General features: G+C 43.8%; 1 protein-coding gene across 13 annotated transcripts in view; it reads right to left on the bottom strand.

Moving 5' to 3' along the window:
• Nucleotides 1-15,053, bottom strand: part of EPB41L2 (erythrocyte membrane protein band 4.1 like 2) — a 77,934-nt gene extending 62,881 nt beyond the window's left edge. For 11 of the 13 annotated variants that reach the window (XM_077926004.1, XM_028723410.2, XM_028723414.2 and 8 more), the window contains exon 1: nucleotides 14,920-15,053. Coding sequence is in view for 1 of the 13 variants with exons in the window: in XM_077926001.1 (XP_077782127.1) it covers nucleotides 14,920-14,997 (78 nt within the window). In the remaining 12 variants the exon portion in view is untranslated. The remainder of the gene's footprint in view (nucleotides 1-14,919) is intronic. The other 2 variants (XM_077926001.1, XM_028723409.2) reach the window with 2 other exon arrangements.
• Nucleotides 15,054-16,112: the final 1,059 nt, after the last annotated feature.

Below are 16,112 nucleotides of genomic sequence, written 5' to 3'. Positions count from 1 at the left end.
GTTATGTGAACTGGCAAATGACGAATTACATTTGCCCTGTAGATCAGTGCAGCAAATAATCCAAAATTTGCAGGGCAAGCCCAAATGATACTTTGCCAGTTAGAGTATACTGTAATGACAAAAGAAGGGACCAAGTGCAGAAACTTAAAGCTCATTCCAGGTTTATTCATGTAGCATGAAACAAGTTTGATATTACAGCCGTCACTGCTACAATAGTAGTGTGTCAATCATAGTCAGAACTATCAGAACTGTTTCAATCAAACTTATGTAAACTATAAATTCCTGCCTCTAGAGAAAACAAGTCCTGTTATAACACAAGTGGGGGGCAACAAGTTTTGTTTGGTCTTGGTAGCCAAAAAAAAAAAGTTTGTGGTCACCTGGATCCTACTATTCCCTTAAGGTAGAGTCCTGTCCCTGTGCTCCAAAGCTCAGTATAAAGTCAAGGATAATCCCTGCTCCTTTACCCAGACTGGGTCTGGGAGGGGAGATATTGCTCACATACAGATTGCAAAGAAGAATTTATTTGTAGTTCTTCTGCCAAACAAGTCTTAGGAAGTCTGCCCTTAAACAAAATATCAAGTCTGACCCACTAATTAAATTCATATGGACTTTAATCACAACGTGCAAGATTCTATATCAGTTCCCCATAAAAGCCACAGGAGTGCCTTTTGCAGCTCCCAACATCAAACTAAAAACTCAGTTTTTGAATCCTTCCAGATCCAATGTGCCACAAAGCCCCATATTTCCTTTTCAGGGAATATCTGTGGATATAAAGCAGACTTCTACATTTTCATTCATCACAGCAAGTGTAATCAGCACCTAGACTTCCTCACACCTTTGAATTGGCAGAGGTGGATGAAAATCATACAAACAGCTGCCCAGCGATCTCCAACTCTAGGGATGAGAGGAAGTCTAAGGGTTGCTTATGTGCATGGGATCTGCCTCGGCCCAGTATACCTGAAGGAGTGTCTCCACCCCCATCGTTCTGCCTAGACACTGAGGTCCAGCTCCGTGCGTCTTCTGGTGATTCCCTGATTGTGAGAAGTGAGGTTACAGGGAACCAGGCAGAGGGCCTTCTCGGTAGTGGTGCTCGCCCTGGGGAATGCCCTCCCATCAGATGTCAAGGGAATAAACAACTATCCGACTTTTAGAAGATATCTGAAGGTAGCCCTGTTTAGGGAAGGTTTTAATGTTTGATGTTTCACTCTGTTTTTAATGTTCTGTTGAAAGCCGCCCAGAGTGGCTGGAGAAACCCAGCCAGATGGGCGGGGTATAAATAATTTATTTATTTATTTATTTATTTATTTTATTATTATTATTATTATTATTATTATTATTATTATTATTATTATTATTTCCTCCAAGCAGTCAAACTATTAAGCAATCTGGCTTCCTTTCCTTTGAGTGGTGACCATGTAACTTCCTTGGTTGCTTGGAAGTGAGACACATTTAGGAAGACTACATCTTCTTGTTTTTGAGGTTGAAAGAATTTGAAGCTAATCTTGGGCATGACACTACTACCCAGATCCTCAGTTCTCTTGTATTATACACAATATAAAGGCAGCATGAATTAAGTCATATTATTAAACGGAAGATTAATTCCAGGACAGCTGTTACCTATGGTCACATTCTAAAATCCTAGGGTTACAGAACTCAAAAGAATAATCAGCATTGTAGCTTGATGGAATCTGAACAGATAATCCATTCTGAAAACACAGTAACAGAAAGAACAGACCAAATAAAAACCCACACTACAAAAATACTGGAGCAGCGGTTTACTCTTCTCTAACTGATCAGGAGCAAAGCAATAACAATTTAATTGCAACATTCAGAAAAAAAGAGAAATAGATTTAGAGATCTAGGTAAAAATAAACAAGTTGCTACTACCCAGCAAAACTTTGCTACTGTATTGTTAATAATTAGCATATTGCTTGATTGCCCATTTCCATAGTCAAAAAGATGCAAGCTAAAGCATGACGTCTGGAAAAATTACATAGGATGAAACAGTTTGGCTATTACCACTTAAATATATCTTCAGAAATGAGGATGAGGAATGCCATGACGTCTGATGGTACAACTAGAGGAGCATACAGGTCTGTTTCAGGTATCATTCAAAAGGTTGCATTCAGATACATTAAACCAGTTTAGTGCTATGTAAATAAGCCTCAAGCCCTCACAAAACTCCTTTTCCATTTGGCCCCCATCAACAGTTTTATTTAATTAATAATTTGTTACATTAGAGTGATACACTGAAGTTCACATTTATATACATTTACAATAACTTTGCAATAAATACAAAGCATCATATGATTGTACATGGACTTGACACTTGTTATTCCAAAATATTATGAAAATAGTCAAATAGTTTTACGGAAAAGTTTTCTGATTATTTAGCAAACAGGAGTGGACAATATTTGTACCACGAAGAACAGCAAACAGACACATTTCCTCCTCTCTCCATACCCCCATCAGTACACAAGGATGCGGAGGTGAAGCTTCCCTTCTTAATGCATTCTTTCTTCTTCCCTCTACTGGTACTAGGAACAGCTTAGAACAATTTGATTGTAAAAAGGTCAGGGAGTTGCTTTTCTACAGTACATATAAGCAAGACAACTTAGAATCCAATGACAAAGCAGCTCTCTTCCTACAGAGAATTTCAGAATAAGACCTTGTGACTAATGAGGAATCCAAGCAATTTACAGACTTGCTCTTTAATTTTAAATTTAGAAACTGCTGATATCTTGGTAATTTATGTCAAGTCATAACCATCACATGAGGAATGGTTAGAAACCACACTTAAGATTCTGAATATTAATTATCTTTATTGTAAAGCTTTGCTTTCAAGATATTGAGGAAGGAGAGTAAGTCTTTAGAAAATGTCCCTCTCCTTCCACAATACCATGAAATCCAGAATCTAGATAGTCATTGATCAACATTAATGCCTTGCTTATGTGTGACAGGACAGGAATTCAAGCAAAAGCAGTAACATTTCTTTAAATGAGACAACCTAGAGTTGCAATGGGAACGGTTCATTTAAGAAGGCATAGCATTTTAGCTATGAAGTACTGAAAATTGGGGACGCGGGTGGCGCTGTGGGTAAAACCACAGTGCCTAGGGCTTGCCGATCGTATGCTCGGCGGTTCGAATCCCCACGGCGGGGTGAGCTCCCATCTTTCGGTCCCAGCTCCTGCCCACCTAGCAGTTCGAAAGCACCCTTAAAGTGCAAGTAGATAAATAGGTACCGCTTTATAGCGGGAAGGTAAACGGCGTTCCATGTGCTGCGCTGGTGCAGGCTCGTCAGAGCAGCGACGTCACACTGGCCACGTGACCCGGAAGTGTCTGCGGAGGGTGCCGGCTCCCGGCCTCTAGAGCGAGATGAGCGCACAACCCTAGAGTCTGACAAGACTGGCCCGTATGGGCAGGGGTACCTTTACCTTACTGAAAATTGAGCTAATATTTTTTTAAAAAAAAATTAAATGTATATCCCACCATTTCTCTCCCCCCCCCCCAAAAAAAACACAGTGTGGGACTCCTCAAAACTACCTGCTTATCCATACTTGCTTGCACAAAGCTTACATGGAGGTTAAACTATGGACAGTCTTTACTGAAAATTCATTACGTTTTGTTTGGGGGCAGTTATATGACAATGAGCATTCATCCTAATTTGTATACAAGGTGCTTGTATATCACAGAATCATAGAGTTGGAAAGGACCCAAGGGTCATCTAGTCCAACCCCCTGCAATGCAGGAATCTCAGCTAAAGCAACCATGACAGATAGATGGATCTTTCCACTAATCATTTGTTCACCCTACACTTTTCAGTGCATTACTCTGTTACTTTCCTAATTGCAAGAAGTCAAAATTTTAAAGTGGATTGGTTGTGCGAGGATGATAAAATGTAGCTGGCTGCTGCAGGAGGACTGCAGCAGGAGGACAAAAGCTTGTAAAAAATTATGCAGGCCAGTAATTTTTATAAACCTACCCACAAGGCCGTTTTACTGACTTGCAGTTTGGCTGCATCTTCCTAACGTTACTACTATCAACAGAAAAGCCTGAAATGAAGGCTGAGAGTCAGACTTTAGAGCCAAACAAATATATTTTTCAATAACAGTGCTAAAGTAACGTGAAATCCAAACAAAAGGCTAGGAGACAAAATCCAACATAGGGAAACAGGCTGTAAATGAGAATTCTTCAAGTAGACTATTGATATAAAGCATATTACCTGCCTGGCTAGTATGGTGTGACAGATTTCATTTTAAGTTCTTAAGCTTCTTTAAGAACTCTATGAAGACAGCATGAGTTTTTCGAAGTATATTTTGTACACAAGGCTAGCTTTCTACTGCTTACAAAATTTTAAATCAAGAACATACCAAAAACATAAGAGTTTAAGATGAGCCTGCTGAATCAGTCCAATGATCTGTCCAGCACCCTGTTCTCACAGTGGCCAACAAGATGCTTGTGGAAAGACTGCAAGCTGCCCCACCTGCAATTCCCAGCAACTGGTACTTGAGACATGACGCCTCAAGCAGTGGATGCAGAATATAGCACTAATCAATGACTACTAGCCACAATGGCTAGGTCCAGGGGTCAGCAAACTTTTTTATCAGGTGTCCGGTCCACTGTCCCTCACACCATGTGGGGGGCCGGACTATATTTTGAAAAATATAAATACCATGGAAGCCGGTCCCGCAGCTGCCTCCAGACCTGGAGGAGGAACGCACTCTGCACGTGCTCAGGAGCCCACTCACTGGCATTGTTGACGAGCAGCAGCTGCTCCATCGGCCCATGCCCAGAGTACGCACCATGCGCTGCAGCCCGTCATCCAAGGTCAGGTCGGCAGGCAGGCCGCAGATTGCCCTCCAACTGCTCCAGCGTGGCCGTCGAGCACGTCACCACCGGCAGTGCCAAGCCATGCAGTCCCAAGCCATGCTGAAGCCCTGCAATGCGCCTGTCACGTTGCCCATGGTGCGCCCCACACCCGCTGCCCACCCGCCTCTCTGCATGGCCGCGCCGGGTTTACCTCAGCACGCGGGCAGTGAGGAACTTCCTGCAGCCAATCCGAAGTAGTGCCAGCGTCGCAGAAGTCAGTCTCCGCACAGCGAGGTGTCCACAGCTTCTTTTCAAGGAAACGCTGTGCCAGTTTAGCTCAATGCGGGGACTGACCAAGCGGGCGGAAGGTCTGTGGGCCGGATTTACGAGCCTGGTGGGCCGCAGCCGGTCCCTGGACCATAGTTTGCCGACCCCTGGCTAGGTCAAAAGTTTAAATTATGTTTCAATTGTACCTTAAAATGAACTTAAGTATGCTCCAGTATTTTCAGAAGTGGTATTAAGGGGTGATACAAGGTCGTTTGACCACATGTCCATGTTTTCATATGTCTTCCCCGAGTAAAGTTCCAGTCCTTGGATTTTTGTTCTGTTGAGCTGCTGTTTTTAATAGCTCTTTGTCCGATATCTGTCCAAAGCAGCACTGAACAGCCTTTGGCCTTTCAGATCATATTGTTGGATTCCAACTCTCATTAGCCCCTATTAGCATGGCCATTGATCAACGACATGGCACAGCTACATGTGGAGGGCCACAGATTTCCTACCCTTGATCCAAGGGAAGCAAAAGTGACCACAGTGTTAGCAATTCCATCAACAAAATACGAACATGTCCCCATGAGTTCTGAAAGGAGTGAAGGTGTTTTTAAGTAAAAGTGGTTAACTCCTGATTTAACTCCAGCATTTTGCCTTTATGGCGGAAGAGGCTCAGGACACCATACAGATTAACATCCATAGTATTTTCAACACTGGGCTCCCGCAAAATGAAACCATACATTGGTAGTTACTCTAAAGCTCTCATATATACTACAATATCTTAGCCATTTTCAAGACTTTCCCATGCATTTTATAATATATTACACCTTTGAAATGAGATGAACCAAAACTGTTTCCATCTAAGAATCAAGCATTTTTCTCCTCAAATATTTAGAACATAATCTCTTGCAAACCTATGAGAAAATATATCACTCCAGCAATTCAAAATCTTGCAATATATCCTTATTTTTGCATATCAAAATGCAAATTGATCAGTAAGTTGTTTATTTAGATGCACTCAGACTTGCACATTAACAACATTTCTCAAGTGTTTGAGAAAAAACTACTTACGCAAGTAAAAGGAAACGAAAAAACTATTGACAGGAAACAAGAGAACAGTATACTGATCATACAGCACTATGCTGACAACTGTCTGATGCTGCAGTTTAGATAACACATGAAGAGTCAAAAGGTTGGATTGCAAACCCAGTGCTTTGTTTCCTGAAGCAACATGCTTTATCCTTGCATTCAGAGTCTATCTGCTTCATAGCCATGGGGGGTGGGGATTAAAATTACACTCTCCGTTTATCACAATGGTATATACAGAATGGGAAAGGATCATGCAAAAACTTGTAGTATAGCATATATACCTACTAGATTTGGAGTTGAGAGACCAAAGTTCAGGTTTCACACTGGGTGACATTAGTCTACTCACTCTCAACCTAATCCACCCTAGGTGGTGGTTGTTTTTTTAAGCTACCTAAAACAGTGTTCAGTGGAACTTGCTCCGGAATAAGTATGAATAGGGCTGCAGCCTAAGTTACAACAAGTACACTCTTAGCAGATTGCCCCCCCCCCTTTCTGAAGAGAACACATGTTAAATAAGATTAGTGTACTAAGAGGGACGCGGGTGGCGCTGTGGGTAAAAGCCTCAGCGCCTAGGGCTTGCCGATCGAAAGGTCGGCAATTCGAATCCCCGCGGTGGGGTGCGCTCCCGCTGCTCGGTCCCAGCGCCTGCCAACCTAGCAGTTCGAAAGCACCCCCGGGTGCAAGTAGATAAATAGGGACCGCTTACTGGTGGGAAGGTAAACGGCGTTCCGTGTACTGCGCTGGCTCGCCAGATGCAGCTTGTCACGCTGGCCACGTGACCCGGAAGTGTCTTCGGACAGCGCTGGCCCCCGGTCTCTTGAGTGAGATGGGCGCACAACCCTAGAGTCTGTCAAGACTGGCCCGTACGGGCAGGGGTACCTTTACCTTTACCTTTACTAAGGTGATTTAAATGTTATCATATCTACTGAAACTATTTTATTACATTTACATTACATCACATTTACTCTGCTACAAACAACTTCAACAAAGCACAGAACCTAAATACCAATATTCCTTACTACTTGCTATTTTAGAAATCTAAAAAAAAACACACCAAAAACTTCTAAACTGCCACTTGACATAACTGCAAAAGACAAGGAATGCTGAGAAAGTAAGGGTTGGGTGAGAATTCATTTAATAATGAATTTTTCTTTCAAGCTGCTTCTCATACATATCAGGAGGTACACACAAATCTCTTATAGCATTCATTCATTCACTACTAATTTATAAAGAAAATATTAAAACAATTCCAAACAGTGATATATAAAACTGCTACATATATAATTTTACATGGTATGTGAGTTGCAGGACAATTTTATATATACCCCAATTTCCAGCAAAACCACCTAATGCCTGCACCACTAGGAGGTCTGATCCAGCTAAGCAACTTGAAGTCTTAAAGTGAGGACCATTTAGTACAGATTAACTAAAATTGATTGCAATCGGTGGGCATCTACCCTCAAAGTAGATCCTGAAAAACTGAAATCAGTCTGCTAGTGTGAGGCACTCTAAAAGTATTGACTTTACCAATGCTGCATTAGCCAAAACACAAAGAAAAAAGACTACCCCCGCATAAACAGCAAAGTGATTTTAATACTGCTCCCTAAGCATAAAGCTTTCACTAGGAAGATAGCACCATTGAAGTCTACAAAACATAAACCACTTTAAACATTACCTGGAGCACATGAAAACATAAAGGTAAAAAATCACAAGCACAGAAGCTTTTTTCTCTTCCCAAAACTCATGAGAAATATCCAGAGAGACGATAATAACACCAAGTCATGCAAAAATATGAAGTGGCTTTTATTAAAAGGATTTATTTAAGGGTAAAACAACCTATTGTGACTACCGTAAATTTCCACAGTAGCAGAACAGAAAACAATGGGTGTGCCACATTTTTTAACTATGAGAGAAGCATTTTTTAATATTCCATATGCACACTTTGACACTTCCTAACAAACGTATATAGACTCAGATTGCATATTCATCTGTCATTTAACAAATTTAAATCAGTTTTACTAAAAAAAATTCTCAAATCAGCAAAACAGAAAAAATGCCAAAGTATCCCTTCATTCTACTCAGTATCTAACGCAAAAGATCTGCAGAGAAAAAATAACTCATTTCTATTAAATAACATATTTTCAACACTGAAACATGAGTTTGTCCCCATTAAATAGCAAAGCGGCATTTTCATTTGAAACAGTAATCCAAATGGTAGAGATTCATCGAATCAGAGTTGGAATGAACCCAATGCAATGCAAGAATAACAGCTAAACAATCCCCAAGAGATGACCATCCAGCTGTTTAAAAACTTCCCGCTTCCAAGGCAGTCTGTTCCACTGTCAAACAGCTCTGTCAGAAATTTCCTAATGTTTAGTAAGAAACTCCTTTCTTGTAATTTGAATCCATTGGTTTGGGTGCTACCCTCTGGATCAGCAGAAAACAAGCCTGCTCCATTTTCCATGTGACAGCACTTCAGATATTTGAAGACTGATAACCTAGCAGTTCGAAAGCATGTCAAAGTGCAAGTAGATAAATAGGTATCGCTCTGGCGGGAAGGTAAACGGCGTTTCCATGCGCTGCTCTGGTTTCGCCAGAAGCAGCTTAGTCATGCTGGCCACATGACCCGGAAAAACGGCCTGCGGACAAACGCCGGCTCCCTCGGCCAGTAAAGCGAGATGAGCACCACAACCCCAGAGTCGTTCGCGACTGGATTTAACTGTCAGGGGTCCTTTACCTTTAACATATCACCTCTATCTTCTCTTCCCCAAGCTAAGCCCACCCAGCTCCCTTAACTGTTCCTCATAAAGCTTGGTTTCCAGACCCTTAATCATCTTGGCTGCCCTCTTCTGCACACATTCTAGCTTGTCAATATCCTTTTTAAGCTGTGGTGCTCAGAGCTGGACACAGTACTCCAGGTGGGGTCCAACCAAGGCAGATTAGATTGGTACTATTATTTTCCTGGATATGGGCACTGTGCTTTTGCTGCTGCATCCTAGAATTGAATTAGCCTCTCCCCCCCCCCCCCCCCCGCTGCATAACACTGTAGCCTCATGTTAGGCTTATGGTCTACTAAGAGCCTTCGATCCTTTTCACATGTACTGTGTTAAGCCAGGTATCTCATATCCTATATTTGTGCATCTGATTATTCCTGCCTAAGTGCAGAACCTTATGTTTGTCCCAGGAGATTAAGTATTCACTTTAAACAAACTGAAGTACAACAAAGCTACTTAACTGAAAAAAAAATATTTATTACAATGCGGGCCTCAAGTAGAAAGATATTTCAAGTCTCTTTGTTTTTTAAGGAGTGGGGGAAACTACATCGCACTGCAGTCTAAATCATTGTCGTTCTGATATTTCTGTGTTCAAATACCATCTGAGCATGTAATGCACAAGAAGTTAATGTTTTAGGCTTCAAAGAAATCACAGCCTAAATTACAGCTAGAATTTTAGTGCCTCTGAAACTGAGCCACTAGGTCACATTCAATTGGTCACATTCCAGAAGCACTACACTGCCACGTATGCAGCATGTCTTATGTTCAATAACTCTTATTGTAAACAGAGTCAGCAGCTGGATAATTTTATAGTAAATTAGATGCTTCATGGCACTTGTTGCCTAGGGAATGTGCTTAAATATAAAGACTGTAAATAGATTTATTTTATTATGCATGGAAACCACGGGTATGTCAGAATTAGACGTACTAATAAATGGCTTTTTTTAAAAAAAACCCTCAATGACCCATAATCCAATAAACACATTGAAACTGTTTCACTTTTAGTAAATGTAGTGGGGGGTGTTTGAATTTGCAAAAGGGCACAGGAACAACTTCAAAAAAGAGAAACAAAAATTGTGCTATGAAAAAAAATGACAAAACTTCCTAGTTTTTCCTGGGATGTGCTGGCTTTAAAATCTGTTTTTGCTCATGGTTTTGCTAAACAAGAGAACAATCTTAAGAATTCAGTGACTGACACAGAAATTTACAGAAGCTAAATCTCAAAGTATAGTCCAAAGTGAGTGACTCTGGACTCCCCTCTTCCAGGTTATCCACGTGTGAATGTGCACACTTTGAGGCAATGTCTTTTTTGCTAAAAAAAAAAGTGTTTAGGGGTACAGTGGTACCTCGGGTTAAGTACTTAATTTGTTCCGGAGGTGCGTTCTTAACCTGAAACTGTTCTTAACCTGAAGCACCACTTTAGCTAATGGGGCCTCCTGCTGCCGCAGCACCACTGAGCACGATTTCTGTTCTCACCCTGAAGCAAAGTTCTTAACCGGAAGCACTATTTCTGGGTTAGCGGAGTCTGTTACCTGAAGAGCATGTAACCTGAAGCATATGTAACCCAAGGTACCACTGTACTCTCATTTTCCTACTCATATTGAAATGCTGCCCTTTAATGAGGCCAAACTTAGATTCACAAAATGTTTAGGGGTATGCGGACCCCTAGAAAAAAGCAATGCTTTGAGGTATGTGGAAAGCACAGAACTTGGGGAAAGGGGGAGTAGTAACGTTTATGGTGGTTCATTTGTGACCTAGCAGTCCCATTTGTTTATTTATGTACTTCTTGGCCCACATTTTTACATTAAACATCTTTGAAGATGTTTACCATAGAACTCTAATACCATAGAAGTTAGTTCAAAGTCACAATCAGAAACTCAATTTCCTTTCTATGATATATATTAACACACAATTTATCATTAGCACATGGGCGCACACACACACATGTACTACTCTTATGAATGCAGTCAATAACTTTTAAAATAATTAGGGACATAATTGTAAAACTGTCATTCTCTGAACTACACATCCCTTTTTCTGTTCCACATATTCTCTGGTCACACTAGTTTTGCAGGTTTCTACAGTGCTCCAAGATATACCTGAAAAAAGCCAAACAGCTCCTAGCAATGTGAACAGCAATGCTGCAATGCATGTGTACATTTTGGTACGACTGTCATGACCATCCACTGAATAATGCCCCTGACAATTAACAACTTTTCCAGACCCACCCAAAGCAATTTTGGAAATGTTTATGCTAAGACTTCGACCTTTTTCCCAGTGTATACCAATTCATTCCAGAAGATATTACCTACACTGATCAAACTCAAAAACTGCAAAGTGAAAACACACAGATGAACAAGACCAAGCAAAGGCAAATATAGTTTATTCTGTACTTTTTTAATGTGTGGGCAATAAGAACATGGACACAAAACATCTACTATTACCCAGAAATGCATGGTGACTAATGATCAATAGATCTAGGCCAGGCCAATGCCTGGATGGATGACCAGATGGGAACAACATGTAAGCTGCCTTGTGTTCCATGACAGAAGGGAGGTGGTATACAAGTGTAAATGAAATGAAATGAAAAAACTAAAATAATATAATATGGCACAGTAACTGAAGTGTGGTATTGCTGACACTAGGAAGCTAGGGAAACAGGCTATCTCCTATCAAACCTTATCTATATTGATTTATAAGAGAACTTAATTTTTCAAGATCAGAAAATGTAGCCTAATTTCTGGCAGGGAAAGCCAATGTGGTATCTTCAGGTTTGTGCCTTACAACACCCTTCATCCATGAGCATAGGAATGCTGGCTGGGAATGGTGGAAGTTGTAGTACAAAATTATTTGGAGAGCCTGATTTATGGTATCCATCTTTAAACACATAATGTCTATATACTAGGCACCCACAACAGAAACTTCAGGCTCTTGTAAGCAAGAGTGACTATTCCACAGAGCATGAACCAGCAGATAAATGTGGGGTAGAAAACTGTGATGGAAAGGGGGTGGGACACTAGTTCTGTCCATGGTTCTCAGAAGCCCGCCTTCTGAAATGAAATACCATTCGCTCCTCCTGGGCAAAAGCCTCACCTCTTAACTGCAGTGCACTTTGCCCACAGAAATTAATTAAGATCATCTTTTCTACAGACCCCTCTCACAGCCCACCCAACTCCTTCCATTGAGTTGACTGGAATAGCAGACTTCATATGCCTGTCAAATATCTAAAGCACCAGCACTGTGATGTCTGGCAGTCATCTCTATCCCACTTCTCACCTTCTAGCAGGAAATGAGTGTTATGTCACCTCCAGCATCCTTGTCTAAGTCCCTCCTTCCTTAGTCTAGCTGTTAATCATTATCACCACAATCAAACTGCATAAAAAGTGATATTATGCCCACATACTTTCTTCCTTGCCTTCCCACCAACTTCAGAGGTTACCCAGGGCGAAGATCACCATAAGAATAAGTTTTGCTATGTTAGGTTTTCCTAATACAGTATAGGATTAGATACAAAAATATTATTTAGTGTTTTCCTTTTGATTTCACCTACTTATGGTTCCTCCTCCAGCTTTTAATAAACACACTGCTCAATTTGATTTCTGTACTGCTTCCCAAACACACCCAAAGGCTGTTAGTTACACACACCACCATTGCTTGAACCACTTGAGCTACACTACTGGGCTAAACTGCATGAGAAACTAGGAGAGGGATCAAATAGAAATGTCAAGCAGCAGACTTTAACTAGCAGTCTCCTACTCCCAGTAGACTTCATAAGTCAGTGGGAATCACTCAGCTTCTGATCTAGGTAATAAGCAGGTGATGGCAAGAAAGAGAACAGTGCAGTCCTTGCCAGTAGGTTACATTCATTTTCCCACCATCCTCTCTAGAAGGTGGCACTAACTAGCCTCTTTAGAACTGCCTCACTTTCGTTGTCAAGCTCCAAACAAAGCTTCGTATTTACAGATCATACTATCCAGATCACCAGCAAAGCTAAAAGGTAAAGGTAAAGGTACCCCTGCCCATACGGGCCAGTCTTGACAGACTCTAGGGTTGTGCGCCCATCTCACTCTATAGGCCGGGGGCCAGCGCTGTCCGGAGACACTTCCGGGTCACGTGGCCAGCGTGACAAGCTGCATCTGGTGAGCCAGCGCAGCACACGGAACGCCGTTTACCTTCCCGCTAGTAAGCGGTCCCTATTTATCTACTTGCACCCGGGGGTGCTTTCGAACTGCTAGGTTGGCAGGCGCTGGGACCGAGCAACGGGAGCGCACCCCGTCGCGGGGATTCGAACCGCCGACCTTTTGATCGGCAAGTCCTAGACACTGAGGCTTTAACCCGCAGTGCCACCCGCGTCCCACCAGCAAAGCTACAAGTTTAACAAATCCACATGCAACTCTTATCTCAAACTCTTTATCCAAAACTACCCCTCACATGTTGGACCATCCTAGCCTCAAAGACCTAACAAAACAAAACAAAACGTCAAAATCACATCCATATTTTTTAGCTTATCATGACCAATATTTTTTAAAAAGAGAATATGGCTATGCTATGCTAGGCAGATACTTAAAACAAGTGGAAATGAATTATTTCCATAGTTGCCATATCATATTCTAAAAAGCACATGGGCACTTGAGTTATGGTGAGCAGAAGTTAATAGTATTTTCTAAACAGCCTTTTACCATTTCCAATTTGTGGGAGATGAAGTGAACTTCTTCCTCAAATGTACAACAGAGAAGACTTTACCACTCCACCTCTAGAATTAGATGGAAACTTACTATTACTTAATGGAATGGTATTGTTTACATGAACAAGTATTGTCGCCCACCAATCACCGCAAACACGGGGGGCGACGCTACACATAAACACAGGGCACAACAGTCTGGGCTGCCTGCAGGGGGCTTCCAGGACAGCGAATACGTCGGGACGCTCGGCCAGGAATCGGCATCCCAGAGCCTGGCGCTCATTCCCGCCCCCACGCGGATCACATTCCCGCGTCGTGGCGCGCGCGTGGGAGGGGATGGAAACGAGGGAAATTTGAACAAAAGGTGGGGACTGACGGCTTCCCGGGGGAGGGGGGCGGCTCAGCTGAACCCTCGGCAGGAAGCAGAAAGCCGCTGCTGGGATTAAAAGCCTGCGGAGGGAAAGAGGGCTTCCCTCTCCCGCCCCGCGCACACCCAAACCCCGCTAGGCAGGATGCCACACGCTGCACACACCCCACGCCTTGGAGAGGGGCAGGAACACGCGGTGCAGCGCCGTCTCCCTGCTCTGCTTTTGCATCCTCCTCCCTCCTCAGCGCCACAGTCCCTTCCCCTCGCGCTGAGGGAGGGCAGCGGATTTCCCGAGGAGGAAGGCGGCGGCGGCGGCAGCCCCAGCGGACGTGCATCTTCGCCTCAGAGCTGCTCTCCCCCCCCCCCCACCCGCGCTGTCGTCGTCTTCGCCGCCGCCTCTCTTCCCTACCGGGGCTGCAGGCAGAGGGGGCTTGACCCCCCCCCCAATAAAATTCCCCTCCCACCTACTCCAACCGCGAGGCGACTCCAGCTGGAGCCCCACATCACCAGGGGCAGAGAGGAGGCGGCGGAGCGGGAAGAGCAGGAACCCGCGCCGCCGCCGCCGCCTCCCTGCCGGCCGCCCCCCGGGGAGCAACTCCGCCGGAACTGAAAGCCAAACGGCGGCCGGGAGAAGGGCGGCTCGGGGGTGGGGGGCAGAGCAAAAGCCAGGCCGAGTGTCTATGAGGAGAAAACGGGGGAAGGGGGACCCGGCTCCGTCAAGAGAGCGGCTGCTGCGCTTCGCCTACTTCCCCCTCAGGCTCACTCCGCGTCCCTTTCGCTCGCTCGCAGCTGAGGAGAGGAAGGGAAGCGGCGGCGGCTCCCCAGCGCCAACTCACTCGCTCTCGGTTACGACAGCGAAGCCCGCCAAAAACAACCCAGCGCTGCTACGTCCCGCACCAACTTTGCCGGCGGCGCCTGTAGGGCTTTCCTACCTCCTCGGCGGGCTTCCTCCTCCTCCTGCCTCTCGCTTCCCCGTCTGGCCGCTGCGCCGCCTCCTCCCTCAGCCTCATTCGAAATTGAAATTCCCTGGCCAAGGCCGTCAGCGCGGCTCCAGCCCCCCTCCCCGCGTCCCGGCCTTCGCCTGCAGCCCCGCCCCCGGTTTTGACCCTTGGCCAATCGCAGGCTCCAGAACGACGCCCAGCCCCACCTATTCCCTCTTGGGTGTTGTGTTTTTCCTCCCCTCTCGCGCTCTGCCCATCAATCGGCGGCCTCTGTTTCTCTTGCTCAGCCACCCTCCCTTCGTCCCGCTCTTTCTAGCCACGCCCACAATGGTCTTCAGGCGGCTTGTAGTTCCGAGCTGCCCCGCCTTCGCGCTCCTTAGCTCGCGGTCCCCCTTTTTTTTTTGCTGTTGCATAGACGAGGCTGGCCCAGGAAAAGAAATGAAAAGAAAAGAAAAGAAAAGCAACTGTGCGCGCTGATATGGGCAGGGATTGGTTTGGTGCATGTGAAATCAGTGCATTTTTAGCGGCGCAAGAAATACGTTTTAAAGCAAAGCCGCAGACAGATTTGGGTGGAAGTAAAGGGCTTCTTGTGTCGTTTATGTGATCCATCGTGTTACAGGTTAAGGATTTCTCGTTTGCCTGGCATTTTGAAGGAGCTCCCTTTTGTTGACCTGCAGTTTTTATTCTTTTATGATCGCTACTGTTCACCTTTTGGTTTTATGATGGTTTGTGTTTTGCTTTTATTGTGGTTATTGTTTGCTGGACTGTACTTTTATGTAAGCCTGCAATCCTAGACCTATTTAAGGCTAATTAAATTTAGTAGAGCTGCTGAGTGAACAGCAGTGCCTAGGATTTCAGGCTGGAATCCAGTCCTAGATGAGGACAAACCATCAGCAGTGCAGGGGATGTTTAAGATTCTATTTTAATAGAGTGTTGTTTTATATAACATAGCAGCCCAAACATTCAGTGGTGCCACAGGTTAAAACAAATTCATCATGCAAGTCATCATGTATTCACATCAGTCCAAAAGATGGAGGGATAGCTTCATTGGTGACCTCCAGAATCCCAACCAGGAGGTCAGGGAATAATGAAATACAATTTAATATTAACTGTTTTTAAGCACTACATTCTATACAAAGGTGATAATATTTCAGACAGCCCCTGCCTTCCAATTCACAGTCTAA

This window comes from Podarcis muralis, chromosome 3, assembly GCF_964188315.1.
Source record: "Podarcis muralis chromosome 3, rPodMur119.hap1.1, whole genome shotgun sequence".
Lineage (NCBI taxonomy): Eukaryota > Metazoa > Chordata > Lepidosauria > Squamata > Lacertidae > Podarcis > Podarcis muralis.
This window is presented reverse-complemented; position numbering and strand designations above follow the sequence as displayed.